The sequence below is a fragment of the Alligator mississippiensis genome, chromosome 5, assembly GCF_030867095.1.
Source record: "Alligator mississippiensis isolate rAllMis1 chromosome 5, rAllMis1, whole genome shotgun sequence".
Taxonomy (NCBI): Eukaryota; Metazoa; Chordata; order Crocodylia; family Alligatoridae; genus Alligator; species Alligator mississippiensis.
This window is the reverse complement of record NC_081828.1, coordinates 172,832,831-172,859,279: the sequence shown is the minus strand read 5'-3', so window position 1 is coordinate 172,859,279 and position 26,449 is coordinate 172,832,831. Positions and strand designations below refer to the sequence as shown.

Here is a 26,449-nt window from a genome sequence, read left to right as displayed (position 1 = left end):
ACCCATTTTAAGCTCAAAACAGCAAAATCGAAACAGAACAAAAGGCTTTGAAATAGCCTTGAAACAAAATGAGGGCAGTCAAAATATTTAAAAAGTTTTGAAACATTTCAAGTTTCGAAGCTGGGCTTGCTTGCACCTAAAGAGAAACTAAGGAGAGGGAGGGGGAAGAAGGGAAAAGGACTGTTCTGATATTGACATGTGTAGCTGGCCAGTGACTGTGATCCTTCCCTGAGGTCCCTTCCAGTCCCAGTGCTCTGGGGGAGGGATGGAAAAAACAGCATAAAAAGCACTGTTTGAACTGAGCTTTCTCCATGCATTCACACTTACAAGTGACACAAGTTTTGCTCTGAACAGTTTAAGGCGCAGTTTCCCAGAAACCACTGCACCTATCTCCTTGAAACTTGACAGGCATTGTGGCCTCAGCAGGGGCTACTCCCCCCGCTGTTTTCATTTGAATCAGGCAAGAAATGACATATTTTTAGGCATTTTCATGATTCCCCAGTATAGCTTATGGGCGAAACGTCGAAACGTGGCGAAACAGTTTTGACGAAATGAAATGGAACATCAAACCAAAATGTTGTCCCTTTGAAATGGCAAAACAGAAGTCAAAATGAAATGGTGCTGTTTCGCACAGCCCTAATACAGACCAGTTTCCAACCACTGATGACTTGAAATAATAAAACAAATTTGTCTTCTACTAAATTCAATACACCCCAATGTTTACTCTCTGAGAGTAGCTGACAAGTTCTTGTCCTGTTTGTGATGCTTTTCTTTTCTATCATGTCACCTCTGGAAACACCCTGTCTTTTGGAGCATAGGTAGCTTCCATGATGAACAACTCTCTGATAACATGGAAAATTCCAGAATCCTACCTCCTGTGCAGTATGATGGCACCAGTTACTCTTTGCCCAGGGATCTTGACATCCTAAAATACCTGGGGGGAGGGAAGGGGGTGGAAATCAGCTTTCCATGGGCATAGCTTATCCACAGCAATATATGAAAAAGAAATAAATGCTGGATCAGGCAGAAATGTGACTGTATAAAATAATATCTTGGTGTCTAATATTTTCTCTTATGTATTTACCCATATTAGATCTGCAATTAACAATTTATGTATACAAATTTTCTAACTTTTATCTCTGTAGGCTCATATTAGTAATTGCAAATCATATTCTGCTTTATCTACATTCCATATTTTGTTGGCTAGGGGTGCACTGATAAAGATTTTGGAGGCCAGTACTGATAGATGATTTTTATTGAGGCATATCGGCTGATATCAATCTAATTTCCAATACAGCTAAATGCAGCTGGTACGTTTGTTGTGGTGGAAGGGGAGAGGGGAGGAAAGGGGCATGGGGGGGGCACATCAAGGCCCCTGCGGTGAGGGAGGGAGTGGGGCTGGAGCTGTGGCAGGTGCTGCCTGGCTGGGGCTGGGCGGGGGGTGCAGGAAGGAGCTATGGCTCATCTGGGGGCATGGGTAGAGGGGGGGCTCCTGCCCCTGTGTGCACCCTGGGATGGCATGGGAGCAGCTCTATGCCCCCAGATCTGTGTGGAGGGTTAGCAGGGAGGCTTCAGCTGTGGGCTCTTACAGGCACTTGGCAGTGGTGGCACTGGGAGTGGGGGCTATGGTGAAATTTGGGGAGGCTGAAGCCCTGCCTTGTAGCCCACTCCCAGCACTGCTGCTGCCTACCTTGAGTGCAGCCTAGTCCAGCCCACACTGGGAAGAGCCCCCCACCTTGTGCCCTCCCAGGGTGCATGGGGAAGGGGGGGCAGCTCCTGCCACTGTGCGTACCCTGGGAGCGCATGTGGGGTGCTCTTCCTGGAGGGGGCTGGGCTAGGCTGTGCTTGGGGTGGGCAGTGGTGGCAATGGGAGGAGGATACAAGGGGGGCTTCAGCCACCCCAAATTTTGCCCTAGCCCCCACTCCCAGCACCACTGTCGCCTGCACCGAGCAGAACCCCGGCCCAACCCCTCCCCCACAAGCACCGGGAAGAGCCTGGTGCAGCCTTGGCCCCAGCCCACAGCTGCAGCCTCCCCCCCCACGCAGATCTGGGGACATAGGGCTGGCCCCGTGCCCTCCCAGGATGTGCGCAGTGGTGGGAGCCACTCCCTCCCCACGCTCCCCCAAATGAGCCACAGCTCCGTCCCATGCCTGCCCCACCTCAGCTGGACAGCTCCTACCCCAGTCCCAGCCCCACTCCCTCCCTCACCATTGGGGGTGGTTGATCTCCCTCCCCCCCCCCAGCCCCTTCTCTCGCCCTTCCCCTTCCATCACAACAGACTTACCAGCTGCATGTGGATCTCCAAGCTGCTGGGTGGCGCTCCTTGCCGCCTGCATGCTGCACTGCGGCTATGTGGACATACGGGCATTTATCAACCAAATTATCAGCCAGATCAGGCCAATTTCTGATACAATTAATTTTCTTTATATCAGTGGTGATCCAATATCAGAAAGAGGTATCGATGCACCTCTATTGTTGGCAACAAGAAAAAATCTGGTTTCTTAACCTACCTGACAGATTTTGTAGTTGATGTCTAATTCAGACAACTTGCTTTTCTACAATCATACTGAATCTTTCATGCCAGCAGTGAAAAAGCCAGCAAAACAGATATACCACAGAATACAGATTAGAAGCAGATATGTGCAAGTAATAGGCTGCTGTAGTCAGAGTCACTTTTATGACTATAACCTCTGAATGAAAATCAAGATTTGTAGAGCTTTATAAAAAATGCATTATCAAACAAACAGCATTCTTGATATATACTTGAAACTGAATTAGGAGGAGAGTAAATGAGTGCGCAGAAAGAGAAAAGAGCAAGCTTTTCATCTAAATTATATACTATTTTTTCCTGTTCTCTCTCTCTAATACAATACATTTTTCAGTGCAATAAACTATGTTAATGTAGCATTAAGAGTGAACAGTTGAAGTCATAGAATACAGGAAATGCAGACATTAAAATTCCAGTTGAACTGGCTATATTGTACATCCTGGAAATTCTGGTATACATTTTACTGGTATTACATTATATAAAGTACATATATTTTACATAACATTTTATATGTATTAAATTAGCCAAGGAGAGAAAAAGACAGAAATGGAAAACTCAGCGTATGTGCACTAAGATTACATTTTAAGAATTTTACATGTTTATGACTGGAATTTTACCTTAAATTTTCTTCTGGTAAGTATTCCTACTAGAAAGTGTGCTGCTTACAAGATACGATAGCAGTCCTGTACGTCCGCTGCTCATTCTCCAGAATATTATTTTATTTTACTTTATTTACAATTGATTACCATCATTATTTCTGGGATGATCTATGTGCAGTCATCAAGAATCAGTCCCGTTTGGGTACAATGTGGGGTGCTGGTGGGGAACAGACCAAATTTGCTAAAGACTATATTCTGCATGTCAAAAGTACACATGCATTTAATCTTCTAAACTTTGTCTTCTTTAGATTTGGGTATTATTATATCTTGCTGAGTGTTGCTCATCTGTACTCAGTACAATTAAGTTCCATTTCCCCTACCCACTGTTTAATTCAGAACTGGCAAAAATGTGGGCATTTGATTTGGTTGCCTTGGTGATCTGTGTGAGTCAGACAGATCACTTCAGCACAGAACCAAAGACTGGTCATCAGACAACTGGCTACAAGTGCACTCCACTTGTTGGACAGTTGTGGGGAGGAAGTTGGGGAAAGGAGATGGGAGGCAGGAGCACCCATCCTCCTTCCCCTTCAAGTCACTGTGCCATTGTGTTTCTGCTCACTGTTTATCACATGAAAGGTACAATGTCAAGTGTTACATAATCTTACATGTGTTTATGTTTCAAAATAAAAAGGAACCACTGATGCAGAATTTCAGGGGGATGAAGGGGAGTGGCAAAATTGCTATTAAGAAAACAGTGAACATTTTTTAGTCAAGTTTCATGCCATTTCTCACACAGATCTATGCATGGACTAATTAAGTCTATCATCACTACAGGCAGCTATGTGCCCGGGAGGAATAGCATTTGACAATATAGCTGTGACACTGCTGCAAACACGTTGCAAGGGGGCGTCCGCAGTACGTGCATCACAAGCCCATTCTCAGGAAGGCTGAAACCAGCTCCTGACATGTGAGATCCTGCCATCTCCCACACAAGAACAGCATGATATGCTATCTGTTGAGTCACGGGCCTAAGTAAATGCTGCTTTTTAATTCTAGTGTAGCATTTGCTCAGCTGTTACCAAATCAAAGATCCTATTTTCTCCGTAAGTTTCAGCTGGTGGCATTTCAAATGCTTTAGGCTTTTCTAGTCAGTCTATAGAGGTCACAGGAAGAAAATGTTACTTTCAGAGTACAATGAAGTTGGAATTAATCTATTCAAAAGTCAATCTATTCAGCATGTGTGGAGAAAGTACTTAATGAAACTGAAGCTATATTCTATGGAATTTTGTATATACTAAACCCTGATTGAATTTCATTACATCAAAGCTGAACTCCAACCACACCCAAGAAATTTGTTCCCAGTTAGTGATTTCTACAAAAGATCCTTATCCAAGAATGGTAATACACCTTCCTTTTTTTACAGGGTATTGGCTGCCTGGTTATAAGCTAAAAACATCCTGGGCAACCGGACTTCATCTAGCAGTCATGTATGGACATATGGAGAGTCTAATGGTACTGCTAAATCACAAAGCTACAATCAACTGCAGGCCAAATGGGAAAGCTGCAATTCACGTGGCCTGTGAAGTGGCAAATGTTGAATGTCTCAAGATCCTTTGCAAGCATGGAGCTAAAATCAATTGCTTTTCAATGAGTGGGCATGCACCCTTGCACTTTTGTACTACAAAAACCTCTGTGCCTTGTGCTCAGCAGCTGATTTGGAGAGGTAAGTCAAAGCATCATTCAGATTGTCAAGTACCCCCCAGGATTCAATCCAAGTTTTGACATCTCATGACAGTAGCAGCCCTTAAGCTTCTGTATTATTATTTGGAAAAAAAATAGCCATGCTGCACATTTTGTAGATTGTCACGGCGGGGTCTTCTAGGAGGGCCGTGATCTCCTCGAGGTCCCTCGCTCCGTGTCAAGGCCGGCCCAAGGCACCCTCTTATTCTCGCCCGCCATGTCTTGCTGGTAAATATAAGGTTGGGAGGCTGCCTATGACTCCCTGGGCACGGCTACTCGGGACCTCTGTCCCCGTGTGTTCCTGGACCCCCCTGGGGGTCTCCTGGTGTAATGGGTGCTCCCCGGGCATCCTAGCCTTATGGGCTATGTGTGGCTCCTACCACCCCTAATACCACGCCCCAAGCCTTGCTGATGTGAAAGACGTTGGTGTGTCTGCATGCCCGCTTCCCGGGCCCTTCTTCTATAATACGCTAGTCCCCTCTGGGACGTCCCCTTGAGCCGCCAGTCTTTTAGGCCCACCTCACCACTACCCTCTTTGGTACGGGCTCACCACGCTGCTACTCCCCGTCCTCTCGGGAGCAACCACAGCACCTTGCCCTTCTCTGGGACGCTGTACTGCTAACCCTTTCTGTCTGGGTCCACTGCAGCACCCTTCCCCTGTCCTGGGCTTTCCGTGGTGCTAGCCTGTTCCCAGGCTCGCTCCTCCTGTCCTGGGTTTCTCAATCGGGCCCCTCTTGGGCCTCTCAAACGTTGCCCCACTCGGGCTCCTCAGTATGGCCCCTCTCAGGCTCCTCAGTAATTACCCCTCCCTGGGGCTGGGGTCTATGCACCCCGCAAGTGACGCCCGTGCTGGCGTCTGCTGTGCCCGTCCTGGGCTCCCTAATATGGCGCTCCCCCTCTTTGGGGCTCGCCATGCCCACCTTGGGCTTCTCAATAGACCAATATGGCGCTCCCCCTCTTTGGGGCTCGCCGTGCCCACCTTGGGCTCCCTGATAAAATCGCCCCTCTCTGTGGGGCTGGGGTCTACGTACCCCGCACACAACCCAGGGTCTGTGTCCCCCCGTCCGCAACGCACTGGTTGCGCTCGCAAACCACTGGTTGCGCTCCTCACTGTGAGCTGTGCCCTCACTGGCGCTGCGCCCCCCCATACCACTGGGGTACCTATGAAGATAATGCGCTAGACTTGGCGCTAGACTGCGCCCTCACTGGTGCTAGGGCACCCCACCCCTATGGGGTCCCTATGAGGCCTCCTCCAACCCCTACAGCCTCACCCAAACCTCCAGTGTAATACACACACTAACCAAACAAAACACAAGCCTCCTGGCTGTAACTTAACTCAAGGCCGCCTGGCTGCAACAACATAGCTCCTGCACCACAGAACCACCATCCTTCAGCCTGCTCGAGCAGTCCTTGCATCTTAGCCCTGTGAGCTCCTGCGTTGCTGGCAGGGAACTGATAACCTGGCCTCAGCCCTGGGCTTTATAAATGCCAGGCCCTGCCCCCTTCTGGCCAGCTGATTCTTATCAGTTGCCCTGGCAACCTGCAGCTGCGCTCGTTATCTCCGCTGGGGCTCCTTATGTACTGTCAGAGCTTCTCCTCCGGCAGCTTTCCCCTCTCTAGGAGCAGGAGCACCAAGGTGCCCTGTGACACAGACTTCTTCATCCTCAAGTGCTTTACAAATGCAGCCATCTCTCCCCTACAGCTCCTTGTGCCCAGCCCCCTGCCCAACACACCCCAGTTTTCCCTTTCCCACTTCCTCATCCAATCCATTTCAGCCTCATGTCCTAGCTTCCCCAGGCTCTTCAACCTGTTCTTCCTCCACTCCCCTGACCCACTCCTTTTAGCAGTCTCTTGATCCAGCCAGTTTCAGTTCCCCTTCTGTATACTGGTTCCTCTCATCCATGTTTTCCTTCCCAGAACCCTGTCCTAATTTCTTTGTCTGATCTCAGTCACCCCCCTAGCAACCTCCCTAGGAACGCTTTTCCCCATTTTCCTACATGACTTCCTGTTCTAGTCAGGTCCCAGTCTTTTGCAGTTTCCAGCCCCAGTCTCTTGAGCCAGCCAGCCTCAGATGCACCCTCATCCCCTAGTCTCAGTTTCTCACCCAGTTTCCTACTCCCTTCAGCACACAAGAGTCCCCATGCCTAGTTCCCCTGTCTCATCTGCAGCTGATACAGCCCACTTCCTTCACAGCAGGGGTTTGAGCATGCTGCTGAGAAAGGAAAACAAAGGCTTTGTTCTTAGTTCATAGACCCAAACATAGACCTGGGGCACAGCCTGAAATACCTGGAATTGCAGCCCTCCACAGCCCTGGAGCATGTTCATTGTCAATAAGATCCTGGGGTAATAACACTAAAGAGCTAGCAAACTCTTTGTTTAGCACAAGTGCAAACCACCACTTTTCATAGGCTTATTTATTTGACCAGACGTGGGCAATTTTTCAAGGGGATGGCAAAAGGCACATCCCAACCCCTCCTAAATCTCATGGCCTTGATACTGTGAATGGGGGCACTAAAGATTTTCAAAGAAAAATTGGCAGAATATTTTAATATGAGCGAAACAAAATGATGCCCCCTAGCCTCTGTCTCTTTTCCAGTCAGTTTCCTTCTTCCTCAGTTGGGTCCCCAGGTCAGAAGGACCTCTTTATACAAAAGCACTACCCCTGTTACACCCACCTTTTTCTGAGAGTCCCTCTGTTCTCTCCACCTCCAGAGTTTTTCTTGCTTTTGGCTTTTTAAGACTCAATAACTAGACCTGATTTTTTGTTCTCCTGTTTGGAAATTTTACACCCTTCTGCAGATAGGATGGAGAAATGTGGCATTATCTGTACCATTACTCTTTTGCTTTTCTCAGGTCAGAAAGCTCATAACCAGGGCCATGTTTACATGTGCTATTACTGCACATTAATAAGCTCTGGTGTTTATTGCTCACAGGCAAGCTGTTTGCCTGGAAGCAATTAACTCTGGAGTAATAAGCTCTAGAGTTTATACATGCATAGTACAGGGAGCCAAGTTGGAGCAGCCCCGGTTGGTAGAGGGCCCTGTGGGCTCCAGCTCACAGTGCTAAGGAGGGGCTGGCTGGGGTATAAGGGAGCTTCAGCATGGGGCTAGCTGGAAGACAGCCCCAACACTGAAGCACCCTTGTGCCTCAGCCAGTGGGAGCAGCATCTACACACACGCTGCTGTGGAGCTTTTTACTCCAGAGCAGGATAGTACTTGTATTTACAAGTACTATTTTAGTATTTATAAGTACTATCCTGCTGTGGAGTCAATTAGTTTACTCCAGCCTAATAGGGGTGCATGTGTAGACACCGAGACGTTTACTGGACAGCTAATTAGTCAACCGTGCAGTAAATGTCTCATGTAGACGCACCCCGATGAAGCTTTTCACAGATAGACATGCCAGTGTTACTCCTATACCTTTAGCACAAGGAGCAAGTATTGCACACCAAAAAAGTCAGTCAAAAGGCATGTGGACACAGAGGGTTCATAAAATCAAATAGAAATTCATAAATTTCATAGGCAGAGTCCCTGATTGTCACATGCTACCACAGCAAGTGTAAGTGTTTTGGTGTAATTTGCTACATATGCTGTTAATGCAGACTTTTCCCAAGGCTAAGTTCTAAGAGCCTGAGTATGTCTCAGGGGCAAAGCAATATGATCCTAATAAATTACTCTATCACTTGCCTTCTGCTGGAAGGATGCATATTATTTTGTTTAGTAGAAAGGAAAATTAATGCAGCCAGTCTTATTCTGCCCAAAGCAAATAATTCTGAGAGCAGGAGTTATATCTGCTACCACAGGAAAGCATAAAAAGTCAAATACACTCTTGCAAAAGGCAGAGTAGGATGAATGCATGTGAAAGGCTGTATTCTAATGGCTTGCTTCCCCAAGGTATCAACAATACAGTAATAATACCTTGCAGTTGCAAGTCCCCTTTCATCCCAAAGCTCTTAACAAACTTGAACTCCCATGCAAACTAAATATAGAACCTCAACACATAACCATACGGCCTGTGGAGTGAAACGTGGCAGGTGATTAAGAGAGCATAGCGACATCACACAATAGCTTAGCACAGGGCTTCAGTTATCATCCTTGCACTGAGGACTCATAGATGTGCCTCTCCACCCCTGCCCACCCTAATGCTTCTCATTCTCACATTACCAATTTCTGCAGTTTTTCCCCCCTGCTTCCCCCAACAACATCTTAAGCTGACAAGAACTCAGTATTTCCTCTTTTGTGTTTTTTCTCTCTTAATGCTTAGAGAGAATTAATGCTTTGTTCCTCAGTCTGACAATGCAATGTCATTTTTGAGTGCCCTCGCTCCTTCCAGCCCATCCTTGATACTGAAAAGAAATCCTAGCCATTATAGCCAGGAATAAGGGTAGAGAGATAAACCCAGTGTAGACAAAGACATTGTAGGGGTTTCCCCAGGAGTAAGGAATTTGCTATAGACTTACTTTTGCCCCTCTGTGCCTTATAAATTCTGATGATTCTGGGTCCTTTCCAGTCTAGATGCTGTTACTCTGTCAGTTTTTCTTCTATGTTAGCAGCCTGCAATCATGTCTTTTGCACTGGCCTGCAATTATTTAGAGCAGGTTGTATCTAAGAGGCAGTGAGACACTTAGAGACTCTGGCTGCAGCAATTAGAAAAGAAGAGCATTAATATTCTACCAGAAACCATACACAAAATTCAATGCATGTTCCTTTTTCTTTTGCTGCCATGTAGAAAACACATAGCCTGACTGCCCAGTAGATGGTGCAGTTGTTTCAATTGCAACATAAACATGACGCCAAAGGCAGCAGCTGTATGTATCCTATTAAGAGCTTAAAAACAGGGCCTGAATCCTTAGTTCATGCCTTCACTATGTCTAAACTATTTACATTATTAACAAAATGCTTTTTCTCCTAAATTCTCTGTTAAGGAAATACTGGGGAAAGTATGGCAGTGTTGATGCGTGTCCGGGGGGGGGGGGGGGGGGGGGGGGGGTTACTAGTGTAGAAAGTCCTGAGCTTTTCTACTGGAGTTTTGCCTTTCCTTTATTTCTTAACAACTTCAGATACAGATTTGGACCTGATTCTGAAGGAACAGAGAGGGTGGGGGGCATTCAGAGGTGGAAGTTCTTCCTACAGCTCATTATGGCAAGAAGTCTAATCTGTGAGGTTTGGCTCTGACATTTTGAACTTTCAGCTTTATAGTGAAGTCATAGGAGACTCAGAGGCCATCTCCACAAACCACGAGCATCACCAGGGAGCACTCATGTTTCCACACCTGTCTCCTTTGGTAGTACAGAGCCATTATATCTCTACTCTATCTGGCTTGTACTCCTCAAGAGGGTATGAAGTAGGCAGTACAGTTGGGTCAACTAGTCATAACTTGCGAGAGGATTATTTTTCACAGGAATCTGCCTGGTCCCAAGGGGCACTTTTGCACATGCTCTGAGGGGCGACAGCGCTTTAATTAGAGCAGCTCCAAGAGCCACTCTAGTTAAAACATCGCAGCATCTTGTGTATCAGCATCCCCACGCTTCAAAATGGTGGCAGTTCAAGTGCCCCGCCACCATTTTGAAGTGCGGGAGCACTAATACATAAGATGTGGGAGGCTGCTGGAGCATGGTAATTACCATGCTTCGGCAGACGTGATTAATTGAGTCTTCACTTGTGTAGAGATACCCAAGGAAAACGGCAGTATGGTGCGTGGTTACTCCAAGCCTTCTCTCTTCCATGCTCTTAAAGTAGTACCTAGTGGGAACAGAAGGGTTAGTTCAGCCTAGTTTAGTCTAGCTGGTAAGGGTCACCAGATGGCACTGTTATACAAAGATTTAAAAATTATTTTTCTTAAGGCTTTGGCACAGCTTACCTGTATAAGGTCAGAATCTGTGAAATTTTGTGATTTCATAAAATGATGGTGGTTTTAGAGCAGTCTCCAGTGAAAGCTTCATGCTTTTTCAGACCTGCATGGCTGTGACTTGCCAGTAGTGGGCTAACAAGCAGGGGTGTGGAGAGGAGCCAGGACTTTTTCTCCCCTGTGGTGGGAGAGGAAGGGGAAGGTAGTACTTAGCGTGGAGGTGAAGAAAGGGGTCTACGGCTTCTCTCCCTCCACAGCCAGCAGGAGCCCAGCCAGAGCAGAGAGTGGGAGGGGAGCAATCTTGAAAAACTGTTTGAAAGGGGTGGGGGGAGTAAAGGGAAAGGAGTGAAAAAACAGATTAAAAAATAAATAATAATAAAGGACTAAAATCTTGCATGTATCTCAGCAGCTTGGGATTGGGTTGGAGGCAGGGGAGCTGGGTTAGAGGCAGCCAGGGATGTGCTGGCTGGGATGGGGGAGCTGTCCTTTCCCAGGGGACAGGGGGAGGGAGGAAATAGCCAGGGCACAAGGCGAAGAACCAGCATGCTTCCTGCATGGTGCAGAGCACTTTTTTAAAGAGAATTTTTCATGTTCCAGTCCAAATCAGCCATGAGTTAGTCAACCAGGACAGGGCTGAAAAACAACAGGTTTGTGGGGCCAGGGGAACTGCGGCACAATGAAGCTTCCCCTGCTGTGTGGCCTCCATTTAATATAGAGCTCCCATGACTCCCTGGGAAGCATGGAGTCCTAGTTGTCACAACCCAGTGATTTTGGTGCCTCGGCACAATGGAATTTTCCCGTCACATGAGAGCCTCTTGCAAAGTAAAGGTTTTCTGTTGCAGCAGAACACCCCCGGTGAAAGAGAGTTCCCGCCATTCGAATGCAAATTTGTGTCCCGCTATTGGCCAGTTCTAAATTATTCCCACGTAGTGGCTAGAAATTGGCTTGCTAGCCGTTTAAAAATTAGCGTGACTTCCGCCCAAGTCGGAGAACTTTGAGCATGCTGCAGAGTGCCTCTGAAGAGATCTGACTCGTGGCTGAGCTGATCGATAGACTGATCACCTATCGATTCTTCTCCCCGTCGCCGAGCGCAATCCCAGAAGTATCCTTTTCCCTGCTGGCCTGATTTGTAGACAGACGTGCTGGCCTGAGCCCTGCTAGCTGGAACAACTAACGTAGTTGTTCAGACGACCGGAGCGTTTTCGTCGCAACAGCAAACGACGTAAGTAAAGTTTTACAACCATAAAGCTTTCTCGGCCTCTCTATTCACCAGCCCACCTGACGAACAAGCAATTATTAAATCGCCTCGAGTTGGCTTTGGCCATCCGAGACATGGTGACGAGGATGGGATTAAAGGGCACGGTGATAGAGAAGAACCTAATCAGGTGCTGCCCCTGGCGCACCGGGACCCGCCACGTAGAGAATGCCAACGATCTATGGGCGCATATCACTTACCACCAGGCGGTAGAAGGGGATGAAAGAAACATTGATGGTTACTTCTCCGTAAAGAGAGAAGAAGCAGTAGTGAAGGAATGGAGAACTAAGCTATCCCTTGGGGAGTTTGGATGCATAATGGGGAGTGACCGGGTCTATTATCGACCCCCGGAGGAAACCTCAACCATATCCTTAGCCGGGGTGAAAGCGCGGAAGGCAGAAAAGCTGACCCCCGCTCAGGAGTTCGCTCAATGCATTCGATACTTAAGGGAAGGAGGGGAACCCACCCCCACGGACTGGTTCAGCTGTCCGGATTTGGTGCCTGAGTCGCGGGGCCATGAGCTCCTCGTTCAGCTCCGGGAGGATTTGGAGACTAAGGGCCGTCGTGTGCCGAGATGGGGTCTAACTAAATGGAAGAAGGGAAAAATGATGAATGTGCTGTTCCGTACAGTAGCGGGTCTACTAAGGGAATACGCAAATTTAGAGGCACAGATGCATACGGCGGGTAAGGAGTCGCTGGAGCGGGCAGCAAAATGCTCCGGAGCAGCGCTTATCAATAGCACCGGCCGCATGATACCGCTAGCAGAAAATGGCGCCGAAAGAAGCGCGAGCCATCCGGGGAACCTGGAAAAGAGGGGCGGAGCTTCAGAAGACCCGGCGGGGATCCGCCTAGCGCCTCTGCCCCCTGAGGTGACGTCGTTCCCAGCGGCCCCGCCTCCTTGCCAAGGGGAGGGGGCAATGGGAGGAGAGATGTACCCAATGCTCCCAGACGAAGAAATGAACTCTTTCTCTACCGCAGCACACCCGATAGCTGTGATGAAGCATGTTGCGGATGAAGATGGTGCTACACGTACCACTGTTATCTCTCGCACACGCACCCGACCAGAAATTCAAGAGCTTTGCAAGGAATCTAAGATAAGACCAGAAGAAACCTTGGCAATGTGGTTAGGACGGTTAATAGTGGAATTTGGATCTGACACCTTAGACAAAGAAGAAGCGAGTGCCTTGACCCGACAAGCGGCATGGAGCAGAGGGCGTGCTACCGACTTGAATGTGGTCACAGACAGTGCCCACTGGCCCATCCCGCTCCCAGCGCTCATAGTGGGACAGGTAACCCACAAATTTCACACCTGGCACGAAGGTCGTCCACAGAAGGCTACTGTGGAGCAACTCCTCCTGGCTATAGTTGGGGTGTCATATCTCTCATGGAACCCGAGAACAAATCCAATGGGACTAACCGCCATGCAACGAAAACAGAGATGGGCTCATCGCCACCTATCGGACCCAGGGGCAATCCCAACGCCCTTGGAAGCTATAGATGCCTGCATGGAGGTATATGGAGGAGCAAATGCCGTTACACTCCGACTCTTCTTGAACCCAATGGCAGGTCAACCGGTGGGAAATCTCTTAGGCCATCTCCCACATCTACAAGCACTTATGAGGCAAGGTGAAGAAGCTTCTAATGATATAAGGGACCGACCTTCAGCATACCCAGCCGGAACACTGATACCCAGACGTCAAGAATTTATCCCTCGACGACAGCAAGGGTGGTCACCTCCAGGAACCCCGAAGGAAAGGACCCTGAAGGAAAGAACCACGTTTGGTTTTCTTCTCTCCCGCACCGGACTTACCAAGTCTCAGTTGCGAGTTTTGGGAGAATGAACCCAATATCATATAGCCGAAGCATTAGGATTTAAATTCGAGGACCCATCAAAAAACGAGTAATGGCCGTCGGCTCCGCCGGCGGCCTTCTCCAGTTCAGACCTGACCCTACTGATTCTCGACCATACGCCGAACTCACTGTTTGCAACCCTACTGATCCGGATGACCAACAACAAGCATTCTTCCTTCTCGATACTGGAGCTCAGACCAATGTGATTACCTCAATGATACCTCACCAAAAGACCACCAAAACGATCAAGGTACAAGGGCTTAACGCTATCGCCGTCCCAACGAAGGTCAAATTTTGGGTCCAAGGCCACCGATACCCCTTAGAGGCTGTCCTAGGGGGCATCAACATTTTAGGGATCCCGGGGATAAAAGCGCTTGACCTTAAAGAACAAGTGCTACAGGCATTACCCGTTATTATCCCAGAACAGCATTGACCAACGCTTTGTAACACCTCTACCTGGCGGTATCGACCGATCCCAACTAAGGGTCCTCTAAAACAGTCCCTTACTGACCTCCTGCGGCGACTCGAGCGATGAGGCTGTATTAAGACCGTAACAGCCAGCACCTACCTGTCATCAGGATGGGGGGTAGCGAAACCTGGAAAGCCTAATGAAGCCCGGTTGGTTGTGGACTACAGAGAAGTCAACAAAAGGTGTCAGGTACTTCAACAACCTAATCCATCTACTCTGCCACAATGTATGTTTGAGATGGCACAGTTTCAACAAAGTAAGTGGGTCGGAGTCACATTGGATCTTAAAAACATGTTCTTTTCCATCCCAATAAATGACCCGGAAGGAATACTAAATGTGTATTGATGGCATCATGTACAGGTGGACAGTCTGTCCACAAGGATATCGCAACGCTCCATCACTAGCCACTGGTGCCATGAATAACACCCTAAAGAACTTTCAAGCTTCATACTTTCTTCCCCCAGAGAAGGAACTAAAGATTTGGAGTTATGTCGATGACATCGCTATCATGGGTCGTGATAGTTCCGTAGTTACTAGTATAGTTAACCAAGTAGTCGCTCACCTCCAGAGTGAAGGATGGACGATTAACAAGGAAAAGTCATGCCTACATCCTGTAGATGACATTACGTTCCTTGGTACTCGGTATATCAGTTCCATCTGCCATGGAATTTCGCATGAGGGTCCGGACATCGATCCATTAAAAACATTCTTCCCTACTACCAAGAGGCACTTTCAACAGCTTTTGGGTTATTTGAATTGGTATCGGCATTATGTTGGACCTAGTGATTTGGCACTCCTTACCAAATTGCAGCGACAGATCCGTAACAAATCCCGAAGGACCACGCCTTGGACAAAAGGAGATCAGCGAAACCTGCTTTGTCTGCTAGCCACGGTTAAAGATACACAACTCCATGCCATTGATCTGGGTGAATCATTAACCGTAACCCTCGGGTTTACCACCAACCATGTGTGGGCTGTCGCACATAACCCTCACGATGAGCTAGTATATACAGCCCATAAGACTCTTCAGGCAGCACAACATCGATATGGAGCTGTAGGAAAAATCCTCCTAGCCGAACAACTGGTGGAGCCATTAGCAAGGGGGCATGGAACATTACGCGCTCCCGGTGCCACATTGTTACCCTTGCTGGATGCAGACAGAGTTGACCCACATTTTCAGGGAGAATCTAAGACCTGGAATACGCTAGTGCTTACCCACCATTACAACTGGCATTGTTGGAGGTTGGAAGACACGGTACCTGATCCAAGCCCAGAAGATGAGGAGAAGGTCCCTACATTGTATGGAACTTCTGCCCCGGCGTGGATGGCCTCAGATGGAACCTCCCGACATGGCGGAGGCTATGGGTACTATTGCAAAGCTTGTAACGATAGGGAAATATTTCAAGCCGACCCAGATGATAATTCGGCCCAAAAATGTGAATTATTAGGATTCTTTAAGGTACTAGAACATTGTCTGACACATCATAACGATACGCTCCCTGTTCCAATCATCGCAATTGATTCGCAATATATTTATAAAATTCTTACTGGTACAGCTTTTCCCTCCGAAAATTTGAATGATTGGCAAGATATTTGGGAAACGTTAACTAAATTTGTGCGCCTCCCGTTGATTAGGCACACTAAGTCCCATTGTCCAGATACCGATCCAGTGCATGAGGTAATTGATAAGCTCTTAGAAGATCCACTCCGGACCGACATAGTCCTGCCTATTACATCTACCTCCGGTCCTGAAGTAAATCCATTCCTCGCGTGGCTTCATGAAAATTGGGGTCACCCGGGACCACGAGCTTGCCATCAACGTTGGTGCCGAACCCTTACAGAACCGGCTTCACACGGAGCTCGGCGCGATTGGGAAAAGGTAGCTCAGGCCTGTGAGATATGTGCTAAAAAAAAGTGCCATAGAACCAAACATCAGCTCGGACCTTTCAATTCTTCACAGTTTCAGGCTGGAAAAGTTTGGCAGGTGGATTTGCTAGGACCCCTCCCAGGGTCTAAGCCGCCAAATAAAGGACTAGTTGTTGGCGACTTGGGAACAAGACAGTTACAGGTTATCCCCTTACGGAAAAGTAATGCCACTGCTGTCATTTCGGCCTTGACTGCTGTATTTGCTACCTGGCAATCCCCTCATGAGATTCAGTCTGATGGAGGACCCCCGTTTAATTCAAACGCTCTGGACAAATTCGCTCGTCTTCACAATATAGCCTGGCATCTTCATTTGCCGTACCACCCGCAGTCCAACAGTGTTGTGGAAAGACACATAGGTCTGTACAAAGAGCAACTTCGCCTTAGAGGAGGGGGGACGTTTAAAAACTGGACTAAATTTAATCATGATGTTCTTATTTCACTAAATACTGCTAAAACGTTATGGGACGAAGCTAATGTCCAGAAACCTCCACCTTGGGAGCCCAAGTTCCAACCAGACGAGTTCAATACCGCACCCCCATCAATCTCATCCACAAGTTCACAAAGGGACCGTTCAGCAGTCGGGACAATATCCCAACACCTATTCTGTCCAATTGGAAGAGAAGCCCGATCGTCCTCCTATTATCGTTCATCACAACTGGATGACACGCCGTTCCGATGTTCACCCAGTATCCTTACAGTAAATTTAACTGTAAGTCTCTTTTGTGTTGTTGTTTTCTTTCTTCACAGGCCTAACCCCAGAAAAGTAATAATCCACAACCGCCCGATTGTGAGATTCATTGAGCACCAGACTGCAGTTCGTTCGAGTCAATAGAGTGATGGTTGTGAAGGAGACACTGAGACGGTGAACGTCCATTTGCTCAGGACTTGCTATAACACTATTTTCTCATTTTATTAAGTATTTTATTGACATTGTCTGTTAATAGGAGAGGACGAACTGACTACCAGACGAGGAAAGTCCCAAGCAGACGTTCTCCAATCAGACGATGATCAACAGTTGTTATTATATATTCAAAGTTATTGTATTTTGTAACTTGTTGAAAAGACCGGTCTATCAAGTTGTTTGTTTATGTATGTGTATATGGCATCTTGTGTAGACAGTATATATATATTACTGGTTGTTAAAGCTTTACCAGGTCAGTGAGTCCCGAAACAAAGATGCCGTATGATGTGCTCATGTGTCTAAAATTCCAGTTGTGCCATCGGCAAGGGGGCATGTCACAACCCAGTGATTTTGATGCCTTGGCACAGTGGAATTTTCCCGCCACATGAGAGCCTCTTGCAAAGTAAAGGTTTTCTGTTGCAGCAGAAAACCCCCGGTGCAAGAGAGTTCCCGCCATTCGAATGCAAATTTGTGTCCCGCTATTGGCCAGTTCTAAATTATTCCCACGTAGCGGCTAGTAATTGGCTTGCTAGCCGTTTAAAAATTAGCGTGACTTCCGCCCAAGTCGGAGAACTTTGAGCACGCTGCAGAGTGCCTCTGAAGAGATCTGACTCGTGGCTGAGCTGATCGATAGACTGATCACCTATCGATTCTTCTCCCCGTCGCCGAGCGCAATCCCAGAAGTATCCTTTTCCCTGCCGGCCTGATTTGTAGACAGATGTGCTGGCCTGAGCCCTGCCAGCTGGAACAACTAACGTAGTTGTTCAGACGACCGGAGCGTTTTCGTCACAACCGCAAGCGACGTAAGTAAAGTTTTACAACCATAAAGCTTTCTCGGCCTCTCTATTCACCAGCCCGCCCGACGAACAAGCAATTATTAAATCACCTCGAGTCGGCTTTGGCCGTCCAAGACGCTAGTCAGAGAGACCATGTGGCTGGGACAAGCAAGCTTCCCTCCCACTGTAGCCTCTCCCTTGAATAGAGCCCCAGTGGCTCCATACTCAGCACAACCCCCAGGCAGTAAGATCATGCAACTGGGCTACATGGTCTCTCTGCAATTAAACACTGTTGGCATGTCTACACATGTAATTAATGTGCGAGAAATTTCTCCACAGAAAATTCAGGCACATTAAACTGGGCCCCTGCATGATTCTGAACGTACACCCATTGGGAGCAAATTTGCTCCTGATGGGAGCAGTTCAGTTTAGGGCTGCTCCTGCCACGCTTTGCCTCTGCTGCAGCAGCCAAGGGGAGCTCAGGCTTCCCTGGGTGCCAGCCCCAGGCTGGCAGGGGGCACAGGGGCTGGTCTCAATCCCTACAGGGCAGGGGAGAATCCCAATCTCCATGTAGCTGGGTAGCAGCTGCCTGGCAACTGGGACAGCTCTCCCAGCCACATGGAAATCAGGACAGGTCCCAATCTCCACATAGCTGGGAGGCAGCTGCCCACCAGCCAGGACTGCTCTTCTTGCTCCCCACTCTGCAATATTCTCCTGGTCAGCATCTACATGTGTGCTTTGGCATATGAGTTTAATGCACAGATTCCTAGTACCTGCACTAGACAACAGGGTATTAGACTAATCTACTGCTGTAGTAAAGCATCTTGTGTAGACAGGTCCTCTGAGGGTTGTTCTCAGCATGGAAGGAGAGGGGGTGAGAAGCTGACTAGAGGTTTAGCGGATGGGAAAGGGTAGAGTAGTTGGGACCTATGGATCCTGGGATGCTGGAGGAATGAAAGTAAGGAGTTTTATTTCCCCAGAGGATCCATATAATATCCTGGAATGACCTGGGTAAAACAAATACAAGATAAACCTCATCTGTAGTGCCATTTCTTTGAAACATTTAGTGGATACTTAAAGCAGTTTAACACCTCAGTGTTCCTAAGTGAGGGGCACGACAAGTCTCTCACTGGGGTTGTAGAGAGGCAGCAGCAAGGCGCCAGACTTCCATGCGTAGACCCTGAGACAGTGCAGAGTCACTTGGAAGAACTGGATGCCTTTAAGTCGGCAGGCCCGGATGGGCTCCATCCGAGGGTGGTGAAGGCACTGGCCGACATCATTGCAGAGCCACTGGCGGGAATATTTGAATGCTCATGGCGCACGGGCCAAGTCCTGGAGGACTGGAAAAGGGCCAACGTGGTCCCCATTTTCAAAAAGGGGAGGAAGGAGGACCCGGGCAACTATAGGCCAGTCAGTCTCACCTCCATCCTTGGCAAAGTCTTTGAAAAAATTATCAAGGCTCACATTTGCGAGAGCCCGGCAGGACAAATTATGCTGAGGGGAAACCAGCACGGGTTCATGGCAGGCAGATCGTGCCTGACCAATCTAGTTTCTTTTTATGACCAGGTTACGAAACGCTTGGACACAGGAGGAGGGGTGGATGTCGTATACTTAGACTTCAGGAAGGCCTTCGATACGGTATCCCACCCCATACTGGTGAACAAGTTAAGAGGCTGTGACTTGGATGACTACACAGTCCGGTGGGTGGTGAATTGGCTGGAGGGTTGCACCCAGAGAGTCGTGGTGGATGGGTCGGTTTCGACCTGGAAGGGTGTGGGCAGTGGGGTCCCGCAGGGTTCGGTCCTTGGACCGATACTCTTTAATGTCTTCATCAGTGACTTGGACGAGGGAGTCAAATGTACTCTGTCCAAGTTTGCAGATGACACAAAGCTATGGGGAGATGTAGACACGCCGGAGGGCAGGGAACAGCTGCAAGCAGATCTGGACAGGTTGGACAAGTGGGCAGAAAACAACAGAATGCAGTTCAACAAGGAGAAATGCAAAGTGCTGCACCTAGGGAGGAAAAATGTCCAGCACACCTACAGCCTAGGGAATGACCTGCTGGGTGGCACGGAAGTGGAAAGGGACCTTGGAGTCCTAGTGGACTCCAAGATGAACATGAGTCGGCAGTGTGACGAAGCCATCAAAAAAGCCAATGGCACTTTATCGTGCATCAGCAGATGCATGACGAATAGATCCAAGGAGGTGATACTTCCCCTCTATTGGGCGCTGGTCGGACCGCAGTTGGAGTACTGCGTGCAATTCTGGGCACCGCAATTCAAGAGGGATGCGGATAACCTGGAGAGGGTCCAGAGAAGGGCCACTCGTATGGTTAAGGGCCTGAAGACCAAGCCCTACGAGGAGAGACTAGAGAACCTGGACCTTTTCAGCCTCCGCAAGAGAAGGTTGAGAGGCGACCTTGTGGCCGCCTATAAGTTCATCATGGGGGCACAGAAGGGAATTGGTGAGTATTTATTCACCAAGGCGCCCCCGGGGGTTACAAGAAATAATGGCCACAAGCTAGCAGAGAGCAGATTTAGATTGGACATTAGGAAGAACTTCTTCACAGTTCGAGTGGCCAGGGTCTGGAACGGGCTCCCAAGGGAGGTGGTGCTCTCCCCTACCCTGGGGGTCTTCAAGAGGAGGTTAGATGAGCATCTAGCTGGGGTCATCTAGACCCAGCACTCTTTCCTGCTTATGCAGGGGGTCGGACTCGATGATCTATTGAGGTCCCTTCCGACCCTAACATCTATGAATCTATGAAACTTTGAACCCCTTAACTAATGATTGCTATAATTTTAAATTATTAAGGTCCGTTTTTAAGGGGACCTGTGCCAAAGCTGTTAGTCAGTAAGCACTTTGCAGGCTTTGGAACTAGTTGTGTGCTGACACTTCTTTTTTGGGCAGAGCTGGAGCCAGCAGAAAAGGAGTTCTCTCTTTGCCTTAATCTCTCTGAATAGAATCCATTCTAGGAGACAGAACTGCTTACTGAGACAAATATTTTGCTTGTGCTGAGGTTCCTGGTTGGGGGGACTGACTGTGCACAGTTTGTGCAATGAGATCTGTTTAAAAACTGGCGTATAGAGTATAAAGTTATCTAGGTGTACTAAGAATATACTGACCTGAAAGATTTCAACATCTACTTCTGCTTGACAAAGAAGTGACAAAACTCTGCTGTACTTTTGTTCCAATTCTGTGTCAGTTCTAAGGTGCATGGGTGACAGTCCGGAGGTCAGGAGTTTGAAGCCATAGCAGAAGTTATTATGGCGCAGCCCTGTCAGATTTCAACAAAATCTGTTAATTCTGATAAATAACTTGTCACAAAGACATGAGAAAAGAAAGCACAGTAATTAAACAGGAATGCTACTGATTATCACTTTCCACTATTTTTCCTACTGCATCCTTGCCACATTTCCCTATCCCATCCACCAAAGTATGTTCTGGAGAAGATTAGATGTTGATGCATACATGTATGTATATATGTATGTATGTATGTATGTATGTACAGTATGTATAAAATAGGTCTAGAGAGAGATTTGTGTCTGTGATTTGTGCAATGTGCTTGTGGTGATGAAAAAAACCCTTATGAAAATATAGACAAGTAAAGCTGCATAGAAAGAAGAGACTATGAGATTTGAGAGGAGGCATATAATAAATGGAACTTTGAACAATACAAATGAGAAAATTACTGCATTGTTCTGAAATTGTTTTGTTGCGGTTTTTATTTTAATATTATTAGTGTGTTTAACCTTTTGGGTCCTTTCTTTAATTATTCAATTACCCTGTGGGATTTTTGAGAGCAATAGCAGTTCAAAGTTTTATCTATAGTTATCAGCTAACATTCTGAGGAACCCCCCCACTGTTTTTCCTAAAATTGGACCTGAAAATTTGGGGTTGACTTATTTAAAATGGGAACAATACTGTAGATGTCTCTGAAAAACAGGCTTATAAAAGCAATGGATGCTTGTGTAACTGTTTTCTGTTATTCTTCTTAACAGGAGCAAATGTGAACATAAAAACAAACAATCAAGATGAAGAGACTCCCCTGCATACAGTTGCACGCTTTGGCATCCCTGAACTGGTGGCATTTTATGTGGAACAAGGAGCAAATGTGGATGCTATCAATGCACACATGGAAACCCCTCTGGCTTATGCTGCTTACTGGGCCCTTCAGTATAAAGAGCAAATATACAGTACAGAACACCATCTAATCTGCAGGATGCTCTTAGACTATAAAGCAGAAGTAAACTCTCGAGATGAGGATTTCAAGTCACCACTCCACAAAGCTGCATGGAACTGTGATCATGTGCTGCTGAACATGTTGTTGGAGGCAGGAGCTGAAGCCAACATCATGGATGTCAATGGCTGTGCCCCCATACAATATGTTCTGAAGGTGACACCTGTGCGACCAGCTGCCCAGCCTGAAATCTGTTACCAGTTGTTGCTGAATCATGGAGCAGCTAGAATATATCCTTTGCAGTTCCACAAGGTTAAGTAGTTAGGGTACAGCATGCTGCTCCATATAAAGATGGGGGAGAATTGGTGTTGTGATATAGATCACCTTTGGGATGATTTTCAGTTAGGGTTTGAAGCTGGATTTGATGGCATCAAAATTTTGTGTAACCCTTCTGCCAGGTACCAGATGGCAACAACATAGGCCGAGTTCACCTTAGGGCTTTTACACAAGTTGATTATCTTGGCTTGAGCTCCCACCTAGCAATTTGAGAAAATTGCCTGGGCATAGGTGATGCATGCCTCCTGAAATTGGTGGGGCACAGCAACCACCCACAGACGGCAACACATGCATTGGAAGCGAGGGCAGACTGAGTGGGGCTCTCTGCAGGTGGCCAGGGCAGTATCAAAGGCGGGAACGGGTGGGGGTGTCACTGCAGCCAGATGCCGAGCCCAGAAGTGCCAGTGGTGTGTCTGGAAGTGCCAGCAGCACTTGGGGGGGGGGGGGGGGGGAGGTAGGGCAGCACCAGCTCTCTGTCTGCCCTCCCTGCCCGATACCTAAGCCAAGAGTACTTACTCCCGGGGGGGCACCAGAGCTCTCAGGGGGTGCACGTGCACCCCCACGCACACCCTATGTGTTGTCTACATGCCTAGGTGTTCCAATGTGAACAAACTGTTCCTCATCGCTCCTCATTGCTGCTGGGGGGTGGCTGCTGGGTGCACTGCTCCTCATTATTCCTCATCACTGCTGGGGAGATGGGGTACTTCTCCTTGCTACTGCTGGGGGCCCTGTTCCTAGTCACGCCTCACCACCCCCATTGCTGCTCCTCATCACTGCTGGCCTGTTACTCCTCTTCTGGTTGCAGAGGCAACCCAGTTCTTTTAGATGCAATTCCAGCTCTTTCAGGATCTGGCAGGTACCAGTCAGGGCAGAGTCCATGGGTTTTCCTTTGGTTGAAAACTTTACTACCTATTTAGAAATAGTGATATCTTCCTTCATTTCTTCAAAAGTTTGGGTAGGAACAGGGCTTGCAATTAACACTCATAAAAGTTATGTCCTATATTTCAGAAGGAAAGTACAAAGGATAGTTTATTTGCGACTGACTGCCTCAAGGGATAAGATGATTTCATAGACATTAGGGCTGGAAGGGACCTCGGAAGATCATCGAGTCCAGCTCCCTACCCCAGGGGCAGGAAGTCAGCTGGGGTCATAGGATCCCAGCAAGATAAGCATCCAAATTTCTCTTGAAGACGTTCAGTGTAGGTGCTTGAACCACCTCCGATGGCAGGCTATTCTAGACCTTGGGGGCTTGGACAGTAAAGAAATTCTTCCTTATGTCCAGCCTGAAATGGTTTTGCAGTAGTTTATAACCATTTGACCTTGTCATCTCTTAGGGCGCTCTGGTGAACAAACGCTCCCCCAGATACTGGTGGTCACCCTTGATAAACTTATGGGTGGCCTGAGCCTGCACTTTTCCAGGCTAAAGTTCCCCATGGCTCTCAGCCTGTCGTCGTAAGGTCTGTTTTCCTGACCTCTGATCATGCACGTGGCTCTTCTCTGGACTCTCTCAAGCTTCTCCACATCCTTTTTTGAATTGTGGGACCCAAAACTGGATGCAGTTCTCTAGCTGCAACCTCACCGAGGCTGGGTACAAGGGGAGAATGACGCCCCGGGATTTGTTTGAGAAGCATCTATGGATGCAAGCCAGCATTTTGCTTGCTTTACTAGCTGCAGCATCGCACTGCAGGCTCATGTTCATCTTGTGGTCAATGATGACCCCCCAAGTCTCTTTCTTCTGTAGTGCTAGCCAGCATAGCATTGCCAAGCCTATAAGGATGCTGCAGGTTTTTTCTACCAAAGTGGAGAACCTTGCATTTTTCATTGTTAAACACCATCAGGTTCATGTCCGCCCATTTGCTGAGCCTGTCCAGGTCAGCCTGGATCGCCCTCCTGTCTTCAGGTGTGGATGCTTTGCCCCAGAGTTTGGTGTCATCAGCAAACTTAGCCAGTCTGCCTCTGACTCCAATTTCCACATCATTAATAAAGACGTTGAACAATATGGATCCAAGGACAGAGCCTTGAAGGACCCCACTGGTCACATTTGCATTCATGAGTCCAACCCTGGTATGGTCCAATAGCCAGGGCTGTTGACTGGGGACTGAGAGACAGTTATTTCTACTCCCAGACTCTGGAACTGATCTGCTCTGATGTGGGACAGCCATTTTCTTTCTTTCTCCCACCTTTATTTGTCTCTCAATGATTGTCTCTTATTATGGCTTTGCACAGTACCCGATGCAATAGGGCACCATCTCAGCTTGGACCTGTAACTGCTACTGAAATGTAATCATCAGTGTATATTCCCTCTTGCAGGTGTTGCAGGCCTGTCATTCCCACCCAAAAGCTGTTGAAGTTGTCATCAATTCATATGAGTACATCAAATCAACATCCAAGTGGAAAGCTGCTATACCTGATGATGTCTTTGAGGTAAGCCTTTAAAACATACAATTGACTAATAGCACAAAGTTTGTATCCCTCTCGTATCTGCCCAGACAAAGAAAAATGGTTATGATTACAGATAAGGCTTCTGAGACTAATCCAGATGAACAAATTGAGTATGTTCTAAAATGGGCTGCTCGTAGAAATAAAGAGAAGGTTATAAATTATTTGTTTCTGGATTTGCCAGGTGTATGAATAAGAAACATATGACTGGAAAAAATCTCCTGGGCCTCCTCATTCACAGGCAACTGTTTATCCAAGAATCTTCCAAATCTCCACTTTAAACTATTACACACAATAAATATACTTATTAACCAAAAACACATTTTTTTTTTTGCTTTGCAGAGACACCAGGATTTCTATAACTCTCTATTCAATGTGTGCAGCAACTCACCACGGTCGCTCATGCATTTATGTAGATGTGCTATTCGAGGGACATTATTCAAAAGATGCCACAGAGGAGTTCCTTTACTTACCATTCCACCTTCATTGAAGAAGTATTTACTTTTGGAGCCAGAAGGAATAGTGTATTAAGCCTCATCAGAAAAGCTCAGCAATTTTATTTGTGACAGAAATCTGTGGACCTCCACAAATGTAGAAGACAAGCCAGAGATCTTGGCAAAAACCAAACAAAACAACAAAAACCCTTCTGCAAAGTTTCTACTTACAACCAGCTGCTGCTTGGCTTAGGAACAGATTGGTGTTTACTGGTTAGTCTCAGTCTAACCACTAGAACTTTTTCCCAGTAGCTCTGAGGAGTCTACAATGAAATATTTGCACAATAGATATAGTGCTAGGAAAGGCTTTTAAAGCTGTCTTATCCATCAGTGCCAAGGCAGGATTGCTGTCTGTAATATATATGTCAATACTTTGGTAGAACAGGGCTTCTTCCTTTTCTCTTCAATTACTATTATACTGCCTATGAGATATCCCCCTTTGGAAGCCTTTCCAAATTTTCAATACACACTGCTTTTCTATATTTTATCAGTATAATATTCACCAACCATCTTAGGAAGAAGAAAAAGAGTAGCAACAGAAAAATCTCTCCCTTTTATAAAGGCCAGCTAACTCTTTTCTGAGGAGGAAACCAGCCAAGGGCTTTGAATCATACCCATAAACTGCATTACAGTATTTTCAAGATACTTCCATGTGGATCTACACTGAAACAGATGTTAGTGTATTGTCAACTGTGCTATGTATCATATCATAATATTCTTTGTCATCATAATATGGTTAATTTTAATTACATTATTGTGAGAATAAAGCAAACAAAAAAAGATTAGCAGTATTAAAATTAATATTTGTATGTATTGATAGTATTGGAGTGATGTTGTAGCTGTTAAGGTCCTGGAAATATGTGAGGGAAGGATTTTTGTTGGTGATATCTTTTATTGGACCAACTGTATGGTTGGGTAGCTTGTCTAAGTTTATCCCAACCATGCAGTTGGTCTAATAAAAGATATCAGCCACAAAAATCCTTGCCTCTTTCATACTAGTCTGTACTAAGCTTCATGCTTGTATCATATACATCAGTGCTGTCCAAATTCTGGACTGTGGGTATGTGGGGGGAGAGAGGGGGCTGCAAGT

At 47.1% G+C, this 26,449-nt stretch overlaps 1 protein-coding gene across 1 annotated transcript in view; it reads left to right on the top strand.

Annotated features, from left to right (window-relative positions):
- The window catches only part of ASB4 (ankyrin repeat and SOCS box containing 4), a 28,326-nt gene extending 2,190 nt beyond the window's left edge, over positions 1 to 26,136 (top strand). Inside the window, exons 2-5 of the mRNA XM_014603037.3 lie at positions 4,572 to 4,871; positions 21,912 to 22,402; positions 24,737 to 24,850; positions 25,208 to 26,136. Of these exons, the coding sequence (XP_014458523.1) occupies positions 4,572 to 4,871; positions 21,912 to 22,402; positions 24,737 to 24,850; positions 25,208 to 25,396 (1,094 nt within the window). The 3' untranslated portion in view covers positions 25,397 to 26,136. The remainder of the gene's footprint in view (positions 1 to 4,571; positions 4,872 to 21,911; positions 22,403 to 24,736; positions 24,851 to 25,207) is intronic.
- The last annotated feature ends 313 nt before the right edge of the window (positions 26,137 to 26,449 follow it).